Here is a 26609-nt window from a genome sequence, read left to right on the forward strand (position 1 = left end):
TATATATATATATATATATATATATACACACACACACACACACACACACACACACACACACACTAGTCCATCAGTGAATTAGAATATCATCAAAAAGTTAATTTATTTCAAATAATTTATACATGAAAGAACTAAAATCTTTACTATAAGATCGCTGCACCAAGTTTTGATTGTTCTCGTTTTAGGTTTTGTTCTTCCTTACTAGCTTCTAATACATTGAACATGATATTCCAACTTCACCTAGAGACAAATATTTACGGAGTTTTACTACATAATAATCTAGGAAGAGATTACGTGTTTTTCACTAGCCACATACCATCATAAGGAAATTGTGCTCTATCTCACAATGTTTCCTACTGAGAATACTATCATAGCTCTGCGAAGCTATATATGCTCCCGACTTGTGGGAATGTCTACGGATTTATTATGTCTTTTTTGTTAAATAAAGAGTTTGAAAAAAAAAGGTTAATTTATTTCAGTAATTAAATTCAAAAAGTGAAGCTCATTTATTATATAGATTCATTACACATAGAGTGATCTATTTCCAGCATTTTTTTTCTTTTAATGTTGATTATTGTAACAGGTAATGAAAACCACAAATTTAGTGTCTCAAAAATCTATTTTGAAATGGGGCTTATATAATCTAATTTTCTAATACCGAAATGTTGGCCTACTGAAAAGTATGCACAGTATATGCCCTCAATACTTGGTCGGGGCTACTTTTGCATGAATTACTGCATCAATGCGGCGTGGCATGGAGGTGATCAGCCTGTGGCACTGCTGAGGTGTTATGAATGCGGCGTGGCATGGAGGTGATCAGCCTGTGGCACTGCTGAGGTGTTATGGAAGCTCACGTTGCTTTGGTAGTGGCCTTCAGCTCGTCTGCATTGTTGGGTCTGGTGTCTCATCTTCCTCTTGACAATACCCCATAGATTCTCTATGGGGTTTAGGTCAGTTGAGTTTGCTGGCCAATCAAGCGCAGTGATACTGTGGTTATTAAACCAGGTATTGGTAGTTTTGGGAGTGTGGGCAGGTGCCAAGTCCTGATGGAAAATGAAATCAGCATCTCCATAAAACTTGTCAGCAGAGGGAAGAATGAAGTGCTCGAAAAGTCCTGGTAGACGCTGCGCTGACTCTGGACTTGATATAACACAGTGAACCAACTCCAGCAGATGACACGGCCCCCAAACCATCACTGACTGTGGAAACTTCACACTGGACTGCAAGCAACTTGGATTGATGTCTCTCCACTCTTCCTCCAGACTCTGGGACCGAGATTTCCAAATGAAATGCAAAATTTACTTTCATCTGAAAACAGGACTTTGGACAACTGAGCAACAATGTTGGTCCACTGTTATATCAAGTCCAGAGTCAGCGCAGAGTCTACCAGGACATTTTCGAGCACTTCATGCTTCCCTCTGCTGACAAGCTTTATGGAGAAGCTGATTTCATTTTCCATCAGGACTTGGCACCTGCCCACACTGCCAAAACCTGGTTTAATAACCACAGTATCACTGCGCTTGATTGGCCAGCAGACTCGCCTGACCTAAACCCCATAGAGAATCTATAGGGTATTGTCAAGAGGAAGATGAGACACCAGACCCAACAATGCAGACGAGCTGAAGGCCGCTATCAAAGTAACCTGGGCTTCCATAACACCTCAGCAATGCCACAGGCTGATCACCCCCATGCCACACCGCATTGATACCACCACAGCAGCGCCACAGGCTGATCGCCTCCGTGCCACGTCGCATTGATACCACCTCAGCAGTGCCACAGGCTGATCGCCCCCATGCCACGCCGTATTGATGCAGTACTTCATGCAGAGTCGGAGCCCCGACCAAGTATTGAGGGCATATACTGTACTGTTTCAGTAGGCCAACATTTCGGTATTAAAAATAGTTCTTGAAATGGGGCTTATATAATATTCTAATTTTCTGAGACACTAAATTTAGGGTTTTCATTAACTGTTACCATATTCATCAACATTAAAAGAAAAAAATGCTGGAAATAGATCACTCTGTGTTTAATGAATCTATATAATATAGGAGTTTCACTTTTTGATTTGAATTACTGAAATTAACTTTTTGATGATATTCCAATTCAGTGAGAACTAGTATATATTTTTATTTTAGGCTGGAGCCCTTCTGCATAGAAACAATTTAAAACATAACATCATGGCGGCCTGCAGTCCCCACTACAGGGAGCATGAGAGTGAACTGTTATTTTTGAGTTCAGTGCATAACCGTATGTACTAAGCTCCTGTAGATCGTAAACGTAAAGATCCTAGTTTTCTGTAAATGATTCAGTCACTCAGTCCATAGTGCAAACACTGCCGCCAGTCGGTCCGCAGTTGATTTTTGTTAGTAAACAAAACACATAATTTGGCTTCTAAATTTTTAGACTTTGGAGCCAAAGGGAGTTGTTGTTGTTTTTTTGTTTTTTACCCTGGAGCCCCGAATTTTACCTACCACAATTGCTCATCAGCACCATACCAAACAAAATTACTTTTAAAAATTGACATCATATACAAATGATACGCCCGGTGTGAAAACAAAGGCAACAGTTTCATTTTATTTTAAAAGAAAGCACACTTTGGCGATATTCTGTAGCCAGGGAGAAGGCAGCACTCAAATCTATCACTGATATATTCCATTTCTTTTTACCTTGAGACTTGCAATTTTACATGCATGATTAAGATCCTCACATTTGTATAGGACTAAACATCAGTGACCAATAATATCTTTTTTTTTTCTTCTCCAAAACCTCCATAAAATTCTTGTCAAGAACAAAATTATGCAAAACAATTCTGTAAGCCTGATAGAAGGTTTAACTATACATGCCGCCGCTCTTTGCGTAGTAGCCTCAGCCAAATTGTAAATCCAAGTTTCTTGAAGTCCGTCTTGGAGAATATAAAATGCCTTCTATATATTCCTTTACAACAGGCTACAAGCTGAGATAATTACAATGAATTACATAACCTCTACTCAACATTATAAGGATATTACAAGTCAACCGGGAGGTCTGTTAACATAATAAACCTTTGAGGCTCCTTTAAGACAGGTCACTACACAATGACATGACTAGCAGTGACCTTATCTACAGCAAGAGGCTTGCAAATAAAAATGAGAAATAAAATAAAAATGAAATAAAAGTGATGACGTCAGCTGTGATGACATCATTCATTTTCCAATATAACAACATAATTTACAAGAATTATCACAGTATAAACATTACCCATGAATTTGATAGATATAAAATCAGACAGTGGATAGATATTTTGTATGCAAGATGTGCCCTGTTACCACAGCATATATGTGTACAGATATATATATGCGTTTTTATGTTTATTATACACATGATGCAGCTGGTATGGAAACTTGCAGCATGTTCAAAGGGAGGTGATCAAAAACTTTTATCATTTTTTTCAATTCGGGATATATACAGGGCGAGTCAAAAGTCAAGAACCACCCAACTTTCAGCAAAATGTTTCCTATAGAAATTATATATAGTGAGTCATTCACACTCCCTAATGAATAACTGTTTGCTAAGAGAATATGTTTGGGCCATTGCTTAGCAACAGGTGGCAATGCCAGTGCCCGATGCAGCTTCTGTGGAGATCTCACAATGTGTCTTATTATACGGATTTGCACCACCGAAAGATATGAGAGGAAGGTGGCCACCAGTCTCCAGCACAAGAGCGTGTATCTGTAAATAAGAATTATTTTAAATTGTACCCTTTGGAAATGGGGGTGCAGATACCAAGAAAATACAGTCCCCTTTCCAGGGTTTCCGATCATTACAAATAGGTATTTGAACAGTGGGCGTCACTACCACCGACTACCACCGGGCCAGTTTGAAAGCCGCCATCTTAAGTAAAACCTAAAAGAACACTCCTAAAAAAAAAAAAAGATACAGTGCAGGGCCTGACAGGGAAGGTGCATGAATCCGAGGTTCAAAGGCACCAAAGAGAAACAATGCACAGCCCCCTCTCTGGCCCTGAACTGGGCATAACGCATTTTTTTTTTAGAAGTGTCCCTTTATGAATTTCTTGCAGATACTTGGGTGGTTCCTGACTCGCATTGCATACATGGATGTATATCCTCATCATCACTTAAAGTAATTCAAAATTAAATTTAAAAAAAACACAAAAAAAACGGTAAAAACAACAAGATACAAGTATATTAAAAAAGATGATGTAGCAGGGCACAACTGCATTAACACGGGCCACAATGTTAAATGATTATAGCCAATGACAAAGAAGTGCAATGAATTTTTCTTTTTTTGTATCCCAAGCTATCGACACAGCATGTAGCTGAGGGGATATATATATATATTTATATCAAATACACAGTACATTAACCATGGTATTTATTCAAGAAAGCTTCCTCTTCTGAAATCAAAGCAAAAACAATACACATACGTTAATAACACAGTCAACAAGACAGCGACAAACTACTTTGTACAGTTCTATCTGCAAAAAAAAATTAACATTTTATAAATAAAAAGCAGGTCCCAGACCCGCTGAGTGTGAACCATTTTTTTTTTTTTAAATAGGTGAATGACGTAAATCCTATTTACAACAATATGAATTTGCAGGGAAAGAAAAAAAAAGGTGCAAAGATAATGACAATCATTCTTGATGCGCTCCGGAACTTGCTACGCAGCAAAAGGTCAAAGCAGGATTTTTTTTTCATTAGTCCATCTGATCAAACTGAATTTAAAAAAAAATACATAAAACGTATGCATTCTTAATGTTTCCCCCCACACAGCATAAAACGTATGCAAATAAAATAAAAAAAAATCCAGAAAGGTTTTCTTTTCTTTTCCTCAGTATAGTCTTCTTGCAGCTACAAAGTCTAGTTATCCGTTAAATTAGATTAATTTTGATGTTTTTTTTCTTAAGCTGTAAGTATCTGTATGAGTCCATCCTCTACATTAAAAATGACCTCTAAACTTAAAAAGACACATTTGTAGTCCAAGACGTTTCTTGCTCTACAGTTTGTTTTGTTTTTTCGACTGTTAGCCGAAGTGAGAATGTCCTTCTTCAAGGCTAGCGGGGAGTCACCAGGCTTCTGTATAGCGGACGTCAACCTCTTTAAGGTTTGGCAATTTTGCCTATAGAGAGAGAAAAAAAAAAATCATCAACCATCACCACCACCCTTTATGACCGTGCTTCTCAAGCTGTGAAGTGTCCCCTAGTTCTTGATGTGGAGCAGCATGACCTGGATTCAGCAGGACAATGACACTGTCCCAGAACATTATGTTTCTATTCAGGCAGAAGTGATCTTCTCCGGGGAAGTTGTGATGGCTGGAGAAACTGTGACTGGTATTTAGGGGCCTTTGAAGATAGCAGCATGGTTGGCATTGCCATCATGGGGCCACTGTGGAACTTAAAGGATATGCAAAGCTTTGATGCCTTTTATTTTTTTTTATATAATGTATGTGTTTTTCCTTACTAATCACTTTTTGAACAGTTTTATGAAAATTTTTATTTCGTTTTAGCGCTGCAGCTTCTATGTATTCACTATACATATAAGCTGCATAACGTCGCTGTAACCTTAATCAGTCAGTCAGTCAGTCAGCTAGACTCACAGTGGCTCCTGTATGCCTCTAACATACAATCTAACCCGAAGGCCTTATTTACACGAGCGTAGTTCACGTCCGTGATACGCGCGTGAAAATCACGTGCGTCGCACGGACATATGTAACTCAATGGAGTCGTTCAGAAGGTCCGTGATTTTCTCGCAGCGTGTGCCCGCTGCGTAAAACTCATGACATGTCCAATACTTGAGCGGTTTTCGCGCATCACGCACCCATTGAAGTCAATGGGTGCGTGAAAATCACGCATGGCACACGGACGCACTTCCGTGTGCTGTGTGTGATTCGCGCAACAGTTGTTCAAGAAATGAAGGCAAAAATAAAACCACTTCCTTCATTTCTGTTTCTAGACATAAAAACAGTGTCATAACGATGCCATATGCGTGAAAATCACGCAGCCACGCACCAAACACTTATGACACACGGAACTGCAACGCGCAAAAAAACGCTGCGTTCGTGTGAATTTCGTCTAAGGGTAAGTTCACACACGGCTGATACACTGCGTAGAAGTACACTGCGTATCCGCCCTGGACCCCGCATTGAATTACGGCCAAAGAACCACACCAAACAGCAGGTTAAAAAAAAAACAAGCTTACCTCCTGCAGCCCAGCCTCCTGGGATGACGTTTCATCCCATGTGACCGCTGCAGTCTGTGATTGGCTGCAGCAGTCACATGGGATGAAGCATCATCCCAGGAGGCCGACCTGGACAGCAAAGTATAGAGAACGGGTAAGTATAATCTTTCTTTTCTTTTTTTTGTAAATTTTCCACCGCAAAAATCGCAACATTTGGTTTTCTCGATTGAATTTAATGGAAAGGTAAAACCCGCAACAGCAAACCAGCGTTTCTGCAGCATAAATTGACATGCTGCGTATTTAAAAAAGAACGTACTACAGATCAATTTATTAACATTTTTTGGCAAATTTTTTATGCAGCGTGTGTTTGAAATTTGTTTAAATCTCATCCACTATGCTACTACTGTATTATGATGCAGATTTTGCGCAAGTAAATAAGTTGCGGAAAATTTGCAGTATTTACGCTACGTATGAACTTACTCTAAGGCTGGATTCACACAGGAAGGAAAATCCGCAGCGGATTACAGTCCTAGCCATGTGGATGAGATTTAAACAAATCTCATCCATATGCTGCAGAACATTTTCCGGATGGAGAGCAAAGCATGCTGCAGAGTTTTTTTTTTTTTTTTTTTAATACTGCAGCATGCTCATTCTGTTTAGGCCCCATGCACACGACCATAAAGAATCTCCGTAATTGCGGACCGTAATACGGTTCGCAATTACGGACCCGTTCGGTTCTATTGGGCGCGGACAGCTTTCTGTATCGGATTGCTAGAACCGAGCCGGGAATTACGGAGCATGTCCTACTTTTCGCATTTTACGGGCCGTGCTACCGTATGGGAGCACAGCCTGAAAATGCGGGCCGTCGGCCGTGCCCGCAATCGCGGGCCGTGATTACGGGCACGGTCGTGTGCATGAGGCCTTACTGTGGATTTCAGCCTTTTCAATATAGTAGGTGTGAAATCCACAGTAAAATACCCACATAAAACCTGCGTATGTTGTTACAAAAATGCTGCAGAAAAATATGCAAAATTTCCGTACTGTGCGAATCCAGACTTAATATTGATCATATCTAGTTGATCAACTTAGATTTGATCACTACTAGGCCTTATTCACATGATCGTGTAATACGTTAGTGTGATAGCTGTAGAAACCACAGCCGTCACACGGACCTATATAATGCAATGGGACCGTTCACAAGCCCGTTGTTTCAACGGACCGCGTGAAGGGTCCGTGACAAAATAGGACATGTCCTATTTTTTCACACATCCCTCCATAGACTCTAGTCTATGGGGGATGCGTGATAACATGTCCTGCAGCGCAGAGCACGGATGCACCTCAGACGTGAAAAACTACCGTTTTTCACGTCTGAGGATTGCAACACTCGTCTGAATCCGGCCTTAGGGTGCGATTGTGTGTCAGAAGCACACAGGAGCCGCTGTCAACAGAGCATTCATTCCAGCTGACTGACTGATTCGGTTTACGGCGGCATTATGGAGCTTCTATGTATAGTGGATACATAGAAGCTGCAGCGTTAAAACGAAAACATTTTTTGATAAAACTATATTAGAAAAATGATTAATATGCCACAGCAAGCTCTGATCACATCTACACGTCTCTCTTTTGTTAAGAATGATTTAGCAGGTGAGGCCCCAGAAGGAAAAGTTTATAAAGACTTGTCTCACTAGACGACCCTTTTCCATATGCCCTATTAGGGTAACAAAAATCCAAACTGAAGATACAATGCATTTTTAAAATCCCTTTCATTTGCAGCAGTAAACAAAACAAATCTGGATGCTTTTAAAGGTGATGCTGCAGATTTTTTAAACGGCATCAGGCCCTATACGTCAGATTTAGCAAATTTCAATTAAATGAGGAAATCTGCACGCAAAACATTTCCATTTCAAATAACTTATTGGGGCATTCTGAGGTATCCGTGTAATGTGATGGTCACCGTGCCAGGGGTAGCAAGCACATCCTTTTGCCTAAAAAAGACCGATATTACTTATTTCTGGGTAGGAAATTCACCAACTTGACATTTAAGTCTTTTCCCACTTATTTCCTGTAGGGTAACATTGAAGTTGTGCATGAATCATGAGATTTACTGCGACCAAACGTCATAGTGGAGCCTTAGTACTTCATAACCAGGCAGATTTACTTTTCTGGAGTCTGGGAAAGCTGAATAAGAGCAGCTCTTATGGGACAGGTTATAGCGGCTGTAATGACCGGCACCCAGCTTTCCAGAAACCGCTGCATAGAATTATTAGGCCTAGTTCACACAGAGTTTTTTGGTGCTGTTTTTGACGCGGAAGCCAAACGGGAAAAAAACGCATTGCAGTAGAAAAAAGCGACATGCTCCTTCAGGTGTTTCCGTCTCTGACCTCCAATTGACATCAATAAGAGGCAGAGAAAGCGGCTTTCGCAGCGTTTTTTTTACCCGCGGCACTGCATTTTGTTCAGACGGGGCGTGTTTTTACGCGGCCGTTTGAAAAAAATGGTGCGTAAAGAAAACGCTCCGTAAAAAGAAGTGCATATCACTTCTTGAGCCGTTTTTCATTGTGTCAATAGAAAGACAGCTCCAAAAACGGCTCAAAAAAACTCATCAAAAAGCGTTTGAAAACAGTTCCGTATTTTACAGCCGTTTTTACTGTAACGTGTGAACATAGCCTAAAGCAAAGAATCCGCATGCAGGAGAAAGTCCACAGGGAATTTTATTTCCGGTTTAGTTTACTACTCTCGTGTATTACCTGGACCTCTACTGAGATTAGCGTAAGAAGAGTATATTAGGGAATTGTTATATATGCAACGAGGTTCATCAAAGGTAAAAGGAACATGTAAATATAAGACACCCACAGCGGTGAACTCACTGCTATGTATACTGGGGTGTGGGTATTTAGATGCTATTTTTATGATACGTGACAAGTCTAAAGTCACTGATCTCCCAGGAAATGTTAAATATGGAACAGGATACCAAACAAAAATAACATGTGGGTCACATCTCTGGGTGTGTTGGTCACCAGAGAAGAACAGTGGGTGTGCTTAGATAATTAGAGTCTTGAGAAGATTAAGGTCACTCAAGGCCTTTGCTCATTAATGTAATTCTTGACAATTAAAGGCCTCCATGTTTCATTAGCAAGCTGATAAAGGGCCCGAAACACAAGGCTGCTTTTAGATCCCAGACTATTTTAAGGGGAAATCAATTTAAGAAATTGAATGTAAAGCATATTCTCTCCCTTTTGAATATCATTTTATTATATTCTAGATGGAATTCACAGTTCTGGTTGCTAATGGAAACAGTCAACAAACTTATAGACAGTCACATGACCTAACAGCGGAGCTGAACTCCTATAATGCTGTGGGAGAATCCGTTTTTCCTAGATCACAGCATTAACTAGGCCAGAGCCAGTGGGTCCCAGTGTTATATAGCATTGTCAGACCTCTTGCAGCACTGCTCCGTGGGAAAAAATACTCGGGCCGAGTAAGTGAGTATATTGTCACCAAGAACACATCATTACGTACAGCTTTCAATTAATGACTTCTATTAGAAGATATGATATTTTTTCCTGTTCACCATAAGGTGATAAGTAGCAGGATTACTTCACACGTCTGGTATTTTTACCTTCAGATCCTCGTAAGTGTCTGCTGAAAGTTTGGTGCTGTTCATGTTTAGGCTGCAGAGGCTCTTCATAGCTGTAATATAAAAGACAGAAGTTTTATTCCTCTCTATTTCTCCTGAAGAGGAGACGTAAGAATACAGGGGAGCAGGTGTGTATTAAAGGCATTATCAGGGGATTTTATATTGATGGCCTATCCTTAGGATAGGCCATCAATATCAGATCGGTTGGGGTCAGACTACCGGCACCCCCACGATCAGCTGTTAGATGGCGACACAGTATTCATCGCCGTGGCCTTTTCACAGTTTACAGGCACAGTGCCGTACAGCTACGTAGCAGCAGTGCCTGGGATTACAGTTTCGGTCCCATTCAGGTGAACGGGACTAAGCTGCAATCCTAGGCACAGCTGCTATGGATGCCTACGATGCTGTGCCTGGTATAAACTGAAGAGGCTGCGGCAATGAACACCGTGGCCCCCCTTCAGCCAGCTGATCGTTGGAGGTGCTGGCAGTCGGACCCCAACCGATCTGATATTGATGGCCTATCCTAAGGATAAGCCATCCATACAAAATGCCCGGTGCACCCTTTAAAGCCTGGTGGGGGACTCCCTCCCACCTCTGGGACCAGGGCTCCACCTGACCCCCGATCAAAGCAACATATAGAAGTCAATGGCTTTTAGAGAGACAACCAAGCCAGCGACTCCCTTAGAGGTCAAAAAGAGAGCTACATGCATTCGTAGCCACCTCTTCTCTGCTGGATAGGATCACTGAATGGAAATCAGGGAGGGTGGGTGGTGGAGACCCCAGGGCAAGTTCCCCTCATGTGCCCTCCCTCAAATGCAGCTCTCCAGGGGAGGAGAAGTATAGAGGCCATTAAAAGAAAGTCCTTACAGCTCAGTGCCAGCAGCCCAGCATCCGTAACGGGGGTTTCACACAGGTTGAGAACTTGCAGCGTAGTGAGATGCTCGGACAAAACCCGCAGCCCAGCATCTCCGAACTGTAGGGGAACAAGATGAGTGTTAATGATTTTATTGTTATTTATTTTAAAGCGTCACTACCTTCAAGGACGTCAGACAGAGGGGTTTACACACAACATGTGAACAAACGGTAAAAAATAAGTACAATATTCATGAGCTTACGGAGTGACAGACTGGTATAGGAGGAGAGGGGACTCTGACTGCGAGGACTTACAATCTACTAGGGAATTTGACAGTTTTCCTGGCATCTATATTCAAAAGGAAGTCTGTGTAAACCTCCATTATATTTTTTATTAAATTTAAAAGGAAAATACAACTTATTAATAAATCTAATTTAAAGGGGTTTTACCACCAGGAATATTTATGACACATCCACAGGCCTCTTCATGACTTTATGGTCGGGAGTTACGAAAACACTGTGCTGAGAAATCGCTGAGCTACGCTGTTTCCATAAGTCCCATAGTAGTGAATGCCAGTTACGGAAGCAGCGTAGCTCACTGAGCGCCGCTGTTGACCTCTTTATGGTCGGAATTCACCTGCTTCAGCCGCAACAAAGAGCAGTACAACGGGGTTTAGTGGGCCCCGTTCTAGAGATAGGTGCGAGTCCCAGAGGTGGGACCTACATCTATCTGACATCTATGACATATCCTGTTGATATGTCAAATGTCTGTGGTGGGAAAACCCCTTTAAAAATATATTTTATTATTAGAAGCAGGTCCCAGATTACAAGAACCAGGACTCTGTCAGCAATGTAAGGCTTTTTCCCAACTCAGACATTTATGTCTGATAGATGTGGGTCCCAGCTCTGGGACTCGCACCTACCTTGAGAGCGGGAATCCCCTCACTCTGCCTGGTGAGATGGCTGCTAACTGCCCCATTCCAGGCAGGGAATCGGTGCAGAGGTGATTGGGGTTCCAGAAACAGCAGAGTTTGCGGAGATACGCTGTTTCCGCAACTCATATAGAAGTGAATTGGAGTTATGGAAAAAGCGTAGCAGAGCAAGCTAAGCTGTTTCCGCAGATTTGAAAATTACGGAAACCGCATGGTTCGCTGTGATATTTGGTTTCCGTAACTCCCATTCACTTCTATTGGAATTACAGAAACCGCTTCGCTCAGCAAGCTCGATATGTTTCCGTAATTCCCGGCCACCTTGCCACTAAGTCGCCACCTGGATGCCACAGTTATCTCACCAGGCGGGGATCTCGAGATAGATGCAGGACCCAGCGCTGGGATCGGCATATATCAGACATATATGGTTTATCAAATATCTGAGATGGGAATACCCCTTTTACCCTGAATCCAGTTCCTGTATGAGAGTCACTCACCTGTTGGCCTAATGTGAACTCCAGCAGATTAGCACCGCATACAGGAAAATTTCAATATCTCTACATCTCCTCTACAGGTTTGTGACCAATAGAATATATTTTTTATCATTTGGTGGTATTTTTTATACTCCCTGATTCTGAGTGATTCCACATTAACAATGTGGTAGGGAACTGCTTTTCATACTATTCCCCAATATGTCATAGTTCACTGCCATGGTACCCCAACTTTTAGCTGCTATGCAGCTGATCGCCAGCGTTCTCTGTCCAGATGTATGTATCTTAAATTGGAGATCCCCTTTAAAACCAGCTTTATACACTGCAGTACAACCGAGAGCCGATACCAAATAGAGGAGAATAAGGCTTCTTTATACTTCTCTCTTTATGATCCATCCCTAATTTTCCCTAGTAGTTGCACATTTTCTCTCGTTGTGGGAAGAGCTAATTAAAGAACAATCTAATTTAATACCTATACCGCCATATCAATGAGATTGTGACTGGTTAGTACGGATATGAGGTCCTAGTCATCATGCTGTACATATATCAGTTGGTTGCACAACATAGTTTTCTATGGTTTAGTTTACAGGTAAATTTCTGCTTTAGAAAACGTGGATTACTAATTTCTAGAACTCACTAGGGTTCCCACAACCTTCTGGGTGTAGTCAAATCATGTGTGCTGTCACGTAACTCTGCCGACCACAGCCCCATCTTGAGCGCCACCTACCTGAGTTGACCACAGGTTGAGCTGTTTGAGAGAAGGCAGCTTGATGAGTTGCTCAGCGCAGGCACTCGTTACATTGGTGAAGGCCAGACTGAGGTTTTCTAGGTTTCCAAAAGAGCCAGAACAAAGTAGTCTGGCCAGGTCGGCATCCTGTTGATGATATTTTAATTATTTGAAGTCTCAATGTTTTTTTATGGGTGCACACAGATAGTCAATGGCTGCACTACAGTAAAATGTTTACTTATGTTTTCATGGGACATATTATTTAATCTTTATGTGTGACCCAATTTTAGAAAAAAAGGGTAAATTGGTACATGTGGACATAGCCTAAGATGGTAGCTTGCATAACATCTGCGTTCGTTATTTCTGTTGCTCTGCTCCATTATAGGAGCAGAGCAACGAAAATCCCATACATACGGATTCCTTTGCACCACGGACACCACCCGTATCCGATGTAAGCTATTGGCTTTAATTGGTTCCATCGGGGTGTCAGTGGTTTTACCAGAAATAGCGCAGCATGCTATAGTTTCTGGTAATTTCAGACGGACCTGCAACGGAGCCCCGTAATGGAGCCTCCAACACAGATGTGATTGAGGCATAAGGGTTTGTTTGCAAGGCCGTGTTTGTGTTCCAGCAGTGGAAGGTAGGCCTGGGGTCTTGCTGGTGTTAGAGATTTGGCAAATTGAAGTAAGCAACGATTCCTCGAATGGTAAAGATTGCAAAGAGGAAATGTCTATCAACAACACCTCTTAAGCTGCCCATAGGCAGTAGATTTTTGTTGGCTAGCCCCACTGATAACTGAATGTCTATAGGGCTGCCAGACAGCTTCTCAATGTATGATATCAGGGGAATCATGGATCACAAAGGGTTGGGTTATACTTGTCCAATCTGATTGTTTCCCCGGGGAAACGTTGTCAGTGATAAGTAGCGCTTTTCTCCCTGCTCTACTGAAATACATGAACGTAGCTGACTCATTATGTGTATGGCCATTCTCTGCCAGCAATGAAGCTATAAGTAATGACATGATATTTAGCCACCCTCTAGTTGGGTACATTGAAGTATAATACTAAAAAAGAAAAAAAAAAAGAAATAGAGAGCAATGGATAGATAAAAGCTAAGACAAATCTGGACTCAATAACAGCATAGCAAACACTCACCGTAGACTTGGATGGCAGTGTTAGGCGAGTGGGTCCTCCTTTTCGTTGCTAAAATCAAAGCAAACAAAAAGGCTTAATACAAAGAAGTTAAGTTAAAAACAAAAATGTAGATTTGCACCATAACAATATTGCAGTTACGGATAAATTTGAGCCAGTTGGCAGCAAATGGAGTGACTCTTGCTGTGTGGTCCACAAATATAATCCATATAAAGTGATGTAATATTCTATTAGGCCCAATCCTGCATATAACCAAATGAAGTCTGGGACGAAAGCCAATATGTCTGGTCAGTCCTTAAATACTGTGTATTTAACTCATAGGCCATTTTATTAGTTTACGGAGTGGATTAGTCTTTAATCCCATCTGGACAACCCCCTCTCTAAAGGAGGACCTGTCTGTGATCTGTTCTGCTTGCCGAGGGGAGCTGCAGACTATCATGAATGGGTAATACAATAAGAGATGATCTCCAATCCGGCTATTCAAGGTGGGTGCCCAGCAGGGGAAATCCCCTCTATAATGTCTTTATGCCCAAATAGAGCATTAGGACAAAGGGTTGTCCTAACGGGACATCCCCTTCAACTACATGGCCATCATTGGTAACAACAGGTCTTCATTCGATAATACTTATGTACAGGTATGTTCGTACATGCACAGATAATATAATGGTGAGCACGAATGGAAAAATCCAATTTCAACAATCAGTGTTAGCATCGAACCCCTTTAAAAACTATGTACACCTTTGAAATCGTTTGTTTTTTTGTGTCTTTTTTTTTTTTTTAAATAAAAATGTATATCAGTGTGTTTGGTGCACCTTCCAATCTGCTTTTTATTAAAAATTATCTTTACTTTTTCACATACAGCTGCTTTGTATCCTGTATACAGAGCAGCAGTTTCTAGCGCTGAAATCTGTATCCGTCAGGGCCGCAGGACTGACGGGTTCAGTGTCAGCGGGTCCTGCGTGTTTCTGCAGGATTGAGTTGTTATGGATCACATCTGTGTTCATAACTTTGATGTGATCGATTGCAGGTGGATCTTGCATGTCCGAGATATCCAGGACCCGCTTTCACTGAGCCCGACAGTCCCGCTAAACTGACGGATTCAGGTCTTAATGCACAATACAGCTGCTCTGTATACAGGATACAAAGCAGCTGTATCTGAAAAAGTAAAAATAATTTTTAATAAAAAGTATTTTGAAAGTTGCACCAAACACACTGATAAAACATTTTTATTTAAAGAAAAACAAACTATTTCAAAGGTGTACATAGCCTTTAAGAATGTGGGAAATGTATCAAAAGTGGAGAAGTTGCCAGTAACTCCTTAAGGTTACTGATTTTATTCTCCAAAAGGTCTAAAAAAAATGAGAGATGGACTACCATTGGTTGCTACGGACAATTGCTCCACTTCCCTTGCACTAATTTTGATAGAATAAGACACAGTGGTGGAGATCTATCTTGGACAGGTCTTTTGCTCAGACTAAGAGTGGAGAACGTGTCCCCCTACAAAGCATAGAAATAAAGAAAGCAGTTACTGTAGGTGATGCGGACTGCATCTAGACTGGTTATTATGGGTGACTGATCCGGTTTGTGACCAGGATGACACATTTTGGAAAAACATGAATGATCTGCAATAAAGCATTTAGTTTGGACAATATAATTTTTTCTAAAAATGACCTCGCATGAGAAGAGCTCTCATGGACACTTATGTATCTCCTGTTTACTGACCTCCCACAGTGCTGCGTACCTGGTCTTTGCATCGCTGTATTATGGCTCCTTTTTGTACGGGACCATATGGGGCTCCCATAGAAGTGCATGGGGCATCTACTGTACCTCCTTATGCCTCTGATTTCACACGAAGGCATACATAGATTTTTTTCTGACAGAAAAAGAAAGTGTGGCATGCGCAATCAGATGCCATATATACAGAGGTATTCTCCCATAGAAGCACCAGAAGGAGCCAGTACAGGAGCACACGCCGAGCCAGAGCCGTATGAATGAGCAAAGAAAAGGATCCCTCTGATAGTTCTCCATACTCATCCCATGTCATTGCATCGACTGTAATATTAGACCAGAGATTAGGCCGGATTCACACTGAGTTTTTTGCAGGCAGAAAATCTGCCTCAAAATTCTCTTCTTTTTCCAGCTCGCGGGAGAAAAAAAAACGCCTCTGCCCCCCATTGAAATCAACGGGAGGCATTTTTGGCTGTTTTTTGGCGCGTTTTCCGATGCGGTTTCCCCGTCAAAAAACTCTGTGTGAACTGACCCTTAGGCCCCATGCACACGAACGTAAAAACGCCCGTAATTACAGGCCGTAATTACGGCACGTTTTTACGGGCCCATGGACTTCTATTGGCGACGGGTACCTCCCCGTATGCTTACAGGAAGGTGCCCGTGCCGTTGAAAAATATAGAACATGTCCTATTTCAGGCCGTAATTCCGGCACGGGCAGGCCCATAGAAGTCTATGGGGCTCCCGTAATTACGGGTGACTACGTGTGTGCCCCCGTAATTACGGGAGCGTTGCTAGGCGACGTCAGTAAATAGTCACTGTCCAGGGTGCTGAAAGAGTTAAACGATCGGCCGTAACCGTTTCAGCACCCTGTACAGTGACTTCCGATCACAATATACATCAACCTGTTAAAAATAAAAAAAAAGAAGACGTTCATACTTACCCAGAACTCCCTGCTTCTTCCTCCAGTCCGGCCTCCTGGGATGACATTTCAGCCCATGTGACCGCTGCATCCAACCACAGGCCAATCACTGGCTGCAGCGGTCTCATGGACTGCCATGTCATCCAGGGAGGTCGGACTGGATGTCAAGAGAGGGACGCGTCACCAAGACAACGGCCGGGTAAGTATGAATTTCTTTTACTTTTTCTGCGGAAAGGGCTGTCCCTTCTCTCTATCCTGCACTGATATAGAAGGGGCTGCCGATTACTGCAGGGCAATTTTGCAGCGAAAACGTGCCCGTAAATAACAGGTGGAATACGGATCGAATACGTGTGACCAGGGACCCGTATTTACACCAATATTTACGGGAGGACAAAAATAAATTTGTGTGCATGAGGCCTAGATTGTAATCTGTAATTCTGTAATCTGTAATTCTGTATTTATTCTAATATTCTAGGACTAATCATTTCCGTCATTCTGACCATACCCAGCATTCTGTAAACAACCAGATTCCTCCATTACATACATAATAACAATTCACACAACTTACCAACTCCTTCAACTCCCGCTGTCTGTCACACAACTGCTCGTACATCTTCTTCCCCACATCTGTGCTCTCCAGGGTAGAGATGATCTGCAGCTGCGTGTCATTGTTTTCTATAATGTTGTATTCCAGCATCAGACAAAGAATCTTTGAAATAAACAAGAAATGAAACATAATTCATCGGTTTACTACAAAGACCATTTCAACCTATAGTGAAAATATATTAAGTTGTCCTCTCCTTTGAAGTAGTTAGAAATGCTATTCAGCCACTTCTTAAGGCCCATTTACACGGGATAATAAATCGGGAACGAGCATTGCTAAGAACGCTTATTCGTCCGATTATTGGCCCGAATGTTCGTTTTTCGGCAGATCACATCGTCCATATACAGGGTATAAAGTCAGCGTTGTCGGCAGCACAACTCCCCGTGTGAACAGCGGATGCACTGCCGACAATGAAAGTGATGGTAACCAAACCATCATTAACAAATGTTCGTCCCCATACAGCATAGCATCAGCCTGGGTAGGGCTCATCGGTGCTATTCATGGGCAGAAATCTGCCCATATAAACCCACCTTAACCCCTTAGTGACCAGCCCATTTTAGGCCTTAATGACCAAGCTATTTTATTCGTTTTTCTATAGTCGCATTCAAAGAGCTATAACGTTCTTATTTTTTCGTCTACATAGCTGTATGAGGACTTGTTTTTTGCGGGATTAGTTGTGCTTTTTAATAGCACCATTTTTGGGTACATATAATTTTTATATTAACTTTTATTAACCTTTTTTGGGGGGATTATAAAAAAAAACTGAAATTCCGCCATTGCTCTATGCGTTTTTAAATTGACGCCGTTCACTGTGCGGCGTAAATAACATGTTGCCTTTATTCTATGGGTCGGTCTGATTACGGCGATACCACATATGTGGAGGTTTTTTTATGTTTTACGACTTTTGCACAATGAAAACCCTTTTGAACTAAAATTATTTGTTTTTGCCTCGTCGCTTTCCAAGAGCCGTAATTTTTTTATTTTTCCATCAATGTAGTGATTTTTTGGGCTTGTTTTCTGCGGGACAAGACGTAGTTTTGAATGGTACTGTTTTTGGGTGCATGGGACTTATTGATTCATTTTTATTATGACTTTTTTGGGGGGCAATGGAAAAAAATTGCAATTTCGCCATGGTTTTTTGCGTTTTTTTTTTACGGTGTTCACTTTGCGGTTTAAATTACATATTAACTTTATTAATGGAGTCATTACGGTCGCGGCGATAGCACATATGTGTACTTTTTTTTTTTTTTTACACTTTTTCTAAAGAAAACCACTTTTTATGGAAAAAAATGGATTTATTTTTTTACTGTACTTTTTATTAATAATCTTTATTTCACTTTGATGACTTATTTTATTAGTCCCACTAGGGGACTTTACTGTGCGATATTCCGATCGCTGCTATAATGCTCTGGTATACTTCGTATACCAGAGCATTATTGCCTGTCAGTTTAAATCTGAGAGGCAATCTGTTAGGACGTGCCTCCGGCGCGTCCTAACAGGAATATGTCCAGGGCAGACCTGGGGGCTTTTATCAGGCCTCCGGCTGCCATGACACCCCATCGGAGACCCGCGATTGCATTCGCGGGCCGCCGATGGGTGACAGAGGGAGCGCACTCCCTCTGTAAACAAAGTTAAATGCCGCGGTCGCTATTGACGGCGGCATTTAACGGGTTACACGGCCGCGATCGAAGTAAACTTCGATCACGGGCGTTGGAGCAGGAGCTCAGCTGTCATCAGACAGCAGAGCCCCGGCTCCTGCCTGCACAGGAGACCCGTGCAGGACTTAGACTAGGGTGACGTGAAAAGGCGTCAGCCTAGCCTAAAGCCCATTAGTGACCAACGTAAAAAGGCTTATTAGTGGTCACTAAGGGGTTAAAGAGGCTCTGTCATCAGATTTTGTAACCCCTATCTCATATTGCAGCAGACCGGCGCTGCAATGTAGATTACAGTAACGTTTTGTTTTTTTCAAAAACGAGCATTTTTGGCCAAGTTATGACCATTTTTATATTTATGCAAATGAGGCTTTCTTAAGTACAACTGGGCGTGTTTACAGTAAAAGTCCAACTGGGCGTGTATTATGTGTGTACATCTGGGCGTTGTGAATGGGAGTGTATGATGCTGACGAATCAGCATCATCCACTTCTCTTCAGAACGCCCAGCTTCTGGCAGTGCAGACACAGCGTGTTCTCGAGAGATCACGCTGTGTCGTCACTCACTTCCTGCCCCAGGTCCTGCATCGTGTCGGACGAGCGAGGACACATCGGCACCAGGCGACAGAGGCTACATCGACTTACCTGCAAACGCAGATGCTGCTGCAGAATGAACTGTAGCCTCTGTCGCCTGGTGCCGATGTGTCCTCGCTCGTCCGACACGATGCAGGACATGGGGCAGGAAGTGACGTCACAGCGTGATCTCTCGAGAACACGCTGTGTGTCTGCACTGCCAGAAGCTGGGTGGTAACGAAGAGAAGTGGATGATGCTGATTCGTCAGCATCATACACTTCTATTCACAACGCCCAGCTAGTAAAATAAGTAAAAACGCCCCGATGTACATACACAATACACGCCCAGTTGGACATAACTTTAAACACGCCCAGTTGTACTTAAGAAAGCCTCATTTGCATAAATATAAAAACGGTCATAACTTGGCCAAAAATGCTTGTTTTTAAAAAAAAAACAAAAAACGTTACTGTAATCTACATTGCAGCGCCGATCTGCTGCAATAGCAGATAGGGGTTGCAAAATCTGGTGACAGAGCCTCTTTAAGCTATAACTGATTCTAGGAAAGCTGGGTGACAACCAATATGGCCTCCTTTAGAGCCGGAGCTCCAGGTCACCCATTTTTCTAGAGTAATGCTAACGGTTGCATCACTAGACAAATTTGACCGTCAGCGTTGTAGATGTTGGGTTACAAACCCTATGGGACCTGTCGTGGCAGCCATATTTGTTGTCATAAGTAACAGTTGCATCTTTAGAAGCAGCAGAACAGAATTTTTAACAACTATGCAGAAGAGGATAAATCACACTTCTATTTACTCCTCTCCGCACACATGTAGTGGGATAATACACCATAAAGCGATCTACTCTGCATTTAACTGCACAGTAAATGAAATCTATGGCTCCCTGTTATCAGCCATCTCAGACTGTAATGTTGTAAAATCAGGTGAGTGACAGGAACTCCAGAAAAACTCTCTGCTTCCATGATCACTTCTTAATCTCACATATCTCCAGTTCCAAGAGTCTCCAGGAACATTTACAGGCATTTGTGTGACTGATATTAGCCGTGGTCCAAATAGTGCAAGAGATTATCTGCCGGTAGATAAATTCCAGTATCTGGCAGTGTTTACATAGTGAAGTAGAACTCCTATTTTACGTCACCGTCCTGTCATTACGCACTTGCTTCCTGAGTCAACTCTTTGTAATCGTGTCCCCCCCTTTATCTGTCCTCCCCCCTTCCTATTCTACAGTTCAGTCAAAGCAAAGTGGAGATATAACGGGATATACGGGAAACTTCGCCAGATACACAACAAACATGACCATCTGTGCAGTTTGCTGCAAATCATTAACACTCAGATACAAAGTCCTTGCAGGTTCTCCTACCTCCACCATGGTCTGGTTCCCTCGCAAGGCGAGTAACATGCACGGCCCCAGCTTGTTTTCGGCCAGCGACAGAAGGAATTTCTTGGTCTTGTAGCATGAGCCCATTAATATGTGAACCTGTGAATAAGAATGATATTAATTACAACACACATCGTGATTTGTACTAAATATAAATAACCATTAATAATATTGTAGCATAGACATTTCAAACAGATATTTATTTTTTTTACCAGAGAGAGCCTTAAAGGCTACGTACACTTTTGCAAAAATATTTTATTGCTCTGATGCATCTGGAATAAAAAAAAATCAAATAGTCTTGATTAAAAATCTCCAATCATTTTGTGTACCCAGTGCCAATGTAGTCCCTGTGTTTCCCTGGTAACAGACTATAAAAAAAAACTCTGTGTAGTCTGACCCTGGTGTCATAATCCATTCGGTCTCATTCTTCTTGTAACCTACTGAATGTTAAGGAGCAAGAAGTATACAGGGTTTGTTTGTAGTGTGTAACCATGGAGACACATGGGTCTGATTAGGAGCTGCAGACCCGAAACACTTTGTTTTGTTTTTTTACATTGGAGCAATAAAAAAAAAAGTTTTTAAAAGTGTACATAGCCTTTAAAGAGAAGATCTCTGCTTTCTTGAGGCAGCTCCCCTGACAAAGAGCTGATCCCTGTTGGAACCCCCAATCGGTTATTGCCAGGCAGAGCATCGTCATCTCTTGCCATGAAAATTTTGTAGTACACAGAACCTACTGAAGTCAATGGGCGACCATGTAATACAGTCCTCTGGCTGATAGAGGGGGGTCCTGAACGATGACTTGGATGGAACAAATCCGATTATGACAAATGATGTCTGGCATTTGTACAATTCCCTCATCCAATATTTAAAGCAGATTTAGGAGGTTCAGCTTAAAGCACAATTTCTCTAAAGTATAGCTCCACCTTTGGATGCTACTTTTGTATGAAGGACTGGCATAAATATCTATTCCTTAACAGAATTTCTGATTGTTACCTTCTAGGCCGTAAACCTATCTACAATGATGCTGTGAGACCAGGGAGAGATTCCTGACTTTTTAGCTATAATATATGGAAGTTGTTTTTTGCCCTAGTCTATCTTCTTGCAGCGATATTGCATAAAGGTCCCTTGTGTAATCATTGGCAAAATAAATGACGTCATTAGAAGCCGAGTGCATTCAGGTTGGTATGTGCAGAATCCAATGACATCATATGTACATAAGGAGGAAACATAAACTTACGCTCCAACTTCCTGTTTATCAACTTCACAGACATTAGATTGCAGGGCTTTTGGTCTCCATTCTTGTAAGCATTAAAGAAGAACTCTGGGAAATGTTTTTTTTTTTTTCCTCCATTTGTAAAGTATGTCAGGTAAGAGGTAGCGAAAGTAATTCTCTTACCGGCGGCTTTTATTGTAAAGTTCACCGTTCCGGTTTGCCGAGAGATCGAGTGACCCGCACTCTGACTAGCCGAATGCTATAGTCGGAAATCAGTCTCTAACGGCAAAACCTATAAGAGCCTTGATCGAAGTCTCGTAAAGTAGTCTTCAATAGAGAGTCTGACTCCCGGTCCACACAGCAGACGCTGCAGGATGCGGCTGGTCGGAGTGCAGCTCACGTGATCTAACAGCGGAACCAAACAGATAACTTTACAATAAAGCCGCCGCTAAGAGAATTCCTTTCACTACCCTTCACCTAACCTAATTTAGAAACGGAGGGGGGAAAAAAAAGAACCCATGGCTGCCAGGATCATGGGAGTAGTTTGAGCTTGTGAGCCAAGTCTTTACTTTACATTTAATTTCTAATCAGCTGAATGTTAAAGGGGATCTATACTTATAAATAAATACTAGAGCACATCAGTCGTTGACACCGTCTTATATCTACTGATCAAACCTGATCCCACAGGCAGCAGCTGCAGGATTATTTACATTCTGCTTGTCCATATAGATGAGATACATGGGATACGTTCATAGAGCGTTCTAGAAAGCTGTGGTTGCATCCTGTCCTTAAAGCTGTCTGGACAGGTGAGCAGCAGGTAAATAAAGCCAAAGCTGGCGGCTGTATTTCAGACATTGGCATTTATTGGTAAATCAAAAGTTAAAACAGCAGCCACAGTTTAGTCATCATGTTTCTTTAACTTACAGAGATATTAGCATTTTTGTTATTTATTTGTGGCGGATATTTTGTGCAAAAGGGACAACCGGAAGTGCAGCCATATTGGTCCTTGGCTTCTGAATAAGAAACCCATGGTAAATGACACTTTGTCTGTTTCTCAGAATCTACTTCAAAACTGGGAACAAAAGGAGGTACTTTCTGATGTCACTTGTGCAAAAATGGCATCTGCAACTGAACAGAAAAATGACCATATCTCTGTAAGCAAAAGGAGCTTAGACTACTGCTCGGACTACTGATTTAATAGCATATGGCAACTTTTTTTTGTTACACTTTTGCGTAAAATCTCTTTAAAGGATTGTCTAAGGAAAGACATTGATGGCATATTACAGGGATGCGCCACCAATGTCTGATCCACAGGGGTCCAACCATGATGACCCTTGTCTATTAATTTGAACGAAGTGGCAGTGGGAAATCACCATGCCACCTAGTCTCCTGACTGCTCTGTTCGGTGTTCTCCGGAGGCCACATGGTCAGCCCTGTATAGTCAATGGACCAGACCAATGCGGAGGCTTGGAAGCCCACTTTGTTCTAGGATTCAATGTGGGGGGGGTCTAATCGGTTCTAGCCTAATGCAGCCAACGTCTATCCTTAAACAACCCTTTTAACAGTGCAAATTAAGAAGTGTTAAAGTTTTTTGGTAGGTTATTAGAAATGTGCCAAATTAGTATAACAGGTAACAAGTCTGCATCAGTCGCTTATGCTTCATTCTCATTCATGATAGTACAAAACAATATCCGTTTTGTATCAAATAATAACATAAATCAGACACAGACACACCCGTACGTACGTACGGTCTAATAAAATACAGTCAATCTAAAAAAAACAACAGTAATTTGACTAGTGAAATTATAAAGATGGCTAATTTGGAGCCCATATGGAAATTTCTTCTTTATGATCAAAACTCCCTTTTGGTTGCTCAGGGCAACAGTGCAATACTCCTTATACTTTTCTACATACATCCCCCACCCCATATTGTGTACAAAAGGAAGGCAGATTTCTGTTACTCAACATGACCAGCTGTGACTGGGATTTACACCGCGATCATCCACAGGATATAAATTCTTTTTTTGAAATGGAAACTCTAGTGGGTGTTGTGTTTCAGGTTGTAGTCCGACAAGTTAACATACATGGTATACAGCAACGAGCCATAAATTGTGAAGGCAAACATTTATCAACATTCCTTCCAAATCCTGTACTGCTAGAGATGATGTACAGAGGCATTGCTGCTGTTTTGGCAGAGGAGACTGAGAAAACTCTATGGATAAATTTGATAAAATTCTAGAAACATGGAGACCCCAAGACTTATTTTTAATTAAGCTATAAAAGGATCATTAATACAACAGATTAATTGCTTGCTTTTAATATATGAACGGAGTCTGTACAGCCACAAAGAAAAAAACACTATTGATTGTTGCTATTAGAAAAAAAAAGCCTAAAGGGAATTGTCTGGATTACAAATTCTGGGAATTCTTCGTCTATCTAGAGAAGAGAGTGGCTACAAAGAGCATCTCTCATTCTGGAGGACCCAACATGTATGTGCATAGTACATTGAGATACTGAATATCGCCTGCGGAGGCGCTACAGGGAAATTGAACACTTGCTGGGTTCCTGTTAATTACAGCTGATCAGTGGGAGTTCCTGCAGTGGGACTAGCTGTTGTCACCTTATAATGAAGAGAATTTTCTAAAGCCAGCCATACACATGAAATAACGGTTGGCCAAAGGCTCGTTCAGGCAATAGCTATTTCTCCTGACTCCTGTGGAAAAAAAGGAATGGGCATGTTGAAATCTCACATGCACCATCCTTCTTTCTCCTGACATCCGCCGTCGGGAGAGAGTTAGGACACCCATAAACATTAGATCATAGGCATTTCCGACCAACTTCTGTTTAACGTGTGTGCGGCACCCTAACAAAATGGGATTGTCCAAAGTGGACAACCGTTTTAAGCTCATTATAAACAGATTATTCTTAAGGATACAGCTTCCTGTCGTAAAACGCCTCAAGCTTTCTCGGACACTAGCTTTTGGTGGTTTCATATCCTTCTGGAGACCAGCATTTCTATTTCAAGTTCAATCCCAAACTGGCACATTAGTTGACCTCAACAGGAGTTGGACCATCTTCATATCAGCAGAAATATAACACAGGAGCCGAATGGACTTCTATCAGGACCAATGTGCCTTAGGATGTTCACATCAGTGTTGCCCTTCCGTTGAGGGGTTCCGTTGTTTTGACAAAATCAATAGCGCAGTCGACTGCGCTATTGATTCCGTCAACAACGGAACCCTGTCACAACGGTGACAAACGGAAACCTTTAACAACGTTTCTGTCACCATTGAGATCAATGTTGATGCAAACGGAAGCTAAGGTTTCCGTTTGCCTTTCAGTTGAGGGGTTATCCCAATGGAAACCTCAGACGGAACCCCTCAACGGAAGGGCAACGTTGATGTGAACAGGCCCTTATCTATTTTGTTATTAAAAGACCCAACCAGCTGTTCAACAGAGATCCTTGCTTCATGTTATCAAGACGGTGCTGATACAGAGTATGTACATTTGTAGTGTCTTAATAGGGGTGACAGAGGCAGGAAGAGAACCAAGGTGCAATGCCCATAGGGGTCAGGTCCCCCCAATCGCCTAGTCATATAGGTGGGTGATGAGAAGGCACAATCTTAGTTATTACAACAAATTGAAGAAAGCCACCAAAGAAGAGATCCATGTGTCATGAAAAATGAATGGCTTTTGCCCATCAACACCTCAAAACCTTAAAAGTCAAACTCACATTATTGCAGACACGTACCATACTGGCAAAAAGTTCACCATCGTCATCACAGGCGACCCCTCCGGGGCTGTATAGCTGGAACCAGCCATCTTTCCCAGCTCTGACGCTTAAGAGACATGAGTGGACCTGTGGGAGAAGGAAGTTAATATTTTTCAGACTTCTGAGAAAACTTTAGACAATAAAGACATTCATAGGCATGTATTTTGGTGGCGGACTTCCAAAATTGAAGCTTTAAGGAATAATCTTCAGGCTAGCACTTTTTCCTCTGAGAGATTTCCGCTGTTATCCCATCCCTTTTTTTTTTTACAGAAAAAAAAAGACCTAATATTGGGGCTTGTCCACACATACAGATCTATGATTGACTGCTACTAATTATGGCATATACGGTAGTATATATATATATATATATATATATATATATATATATATATATTCAGTCGCTATATATGAGATATGAATTATCCTGTCCATAGACAAGATATTCTCCCAACACCCTGCAAATTTTATTGGGGGTGCTGGGGGGATTTATCAAAACTAGTGTAAAGGATATGTAGAGGAGTGGTCCTTTAAGGCCCTATGGAAAATTAAAGCAATGTCCTGATTAGTTGGTTTGGGCAACAACTCTTTTCTCCCCCAAATTTCTATTAAAATGCGTCCGGTTTTTAATCCCACATTTATATAAGAACATTGAATGTGGGTATGAAATTGTAATTTTTGTGGGGAATTCTAATAAGACCAGGACAACGTAGGGTAAAACATAAAGCTTCCAAACATAACATTACTCCAAATCTAAAAGTTTGCATTACATATAGAGCAGAATCCCCAGTAGGT

At 41.7% G+C, this 26609-nt stretch overlaps 1 protein-coding gene across 6 annotated transcripts in view; it reads right to left on the reverse strand.

Moving 5' to 3' along the window:
* Nucleotides 1-2548: 2548 nt before the first annotated feature.
* The window catches only part of CMIP (c-Maf inducing protein), a 158302-nt gene continuing 134241 nt past the window's right edge, over nt 2549-26609 (reverse strand). For 4 of the 6 annotated variants that reach the window (XM_075838663.1, XM_075838665.1, XM_075838667.1 and 1 more), the window contains 8 exons: nt 25779-25904; nt 20815-20931; nt 17179-17319; nt 13967-14014; nt 12813-12959; nt 10681-10786; nt 9796-9866; nt 2549-5118 (listed from right to left, as the gene is read on the reverse strand). In XM_075838663.1, coding sequence (XP_075694778.1) covers nt 5065-5118; nt 9796-9866; nt 10681-10786; nt 12813-12959; nt 13967-14014; nt 17179-17319; nt 20815-20931; nt 25779-25904 — 810 coding nt within the window. In that variant the 3' untranslated portion in view covers nt 2549-5064. The remainder of the gene's footprint in view (nt 5119-9795; nt 9867-10680; nt 10787-12812; nt 12960-13966; nt 14015-17178; nt 17320-20814; nt 20932-25778; nt 25905-26609) is intronic. The other 2 variants (XM_075838664.1, XM_075838666.1) reach the window with 1 other exon arrangement.

This window comes from Rhinoderma darwinii, chromosome 9 (assembly GCF_050947455.1).
Source record: "Rhinoderma darwinii isolate aRhiDar2 chromosome 9, aRhiDar2.hap1, whole genome shotgun sequence".
Classification (NCBI taxonomy): domain Eukaryota; kingdom Metazoa; phylum Chordata; class Amphibia; order Anura; family Rhinodermatidae; genus Rhinoderma; species Rhinoderma darwinii.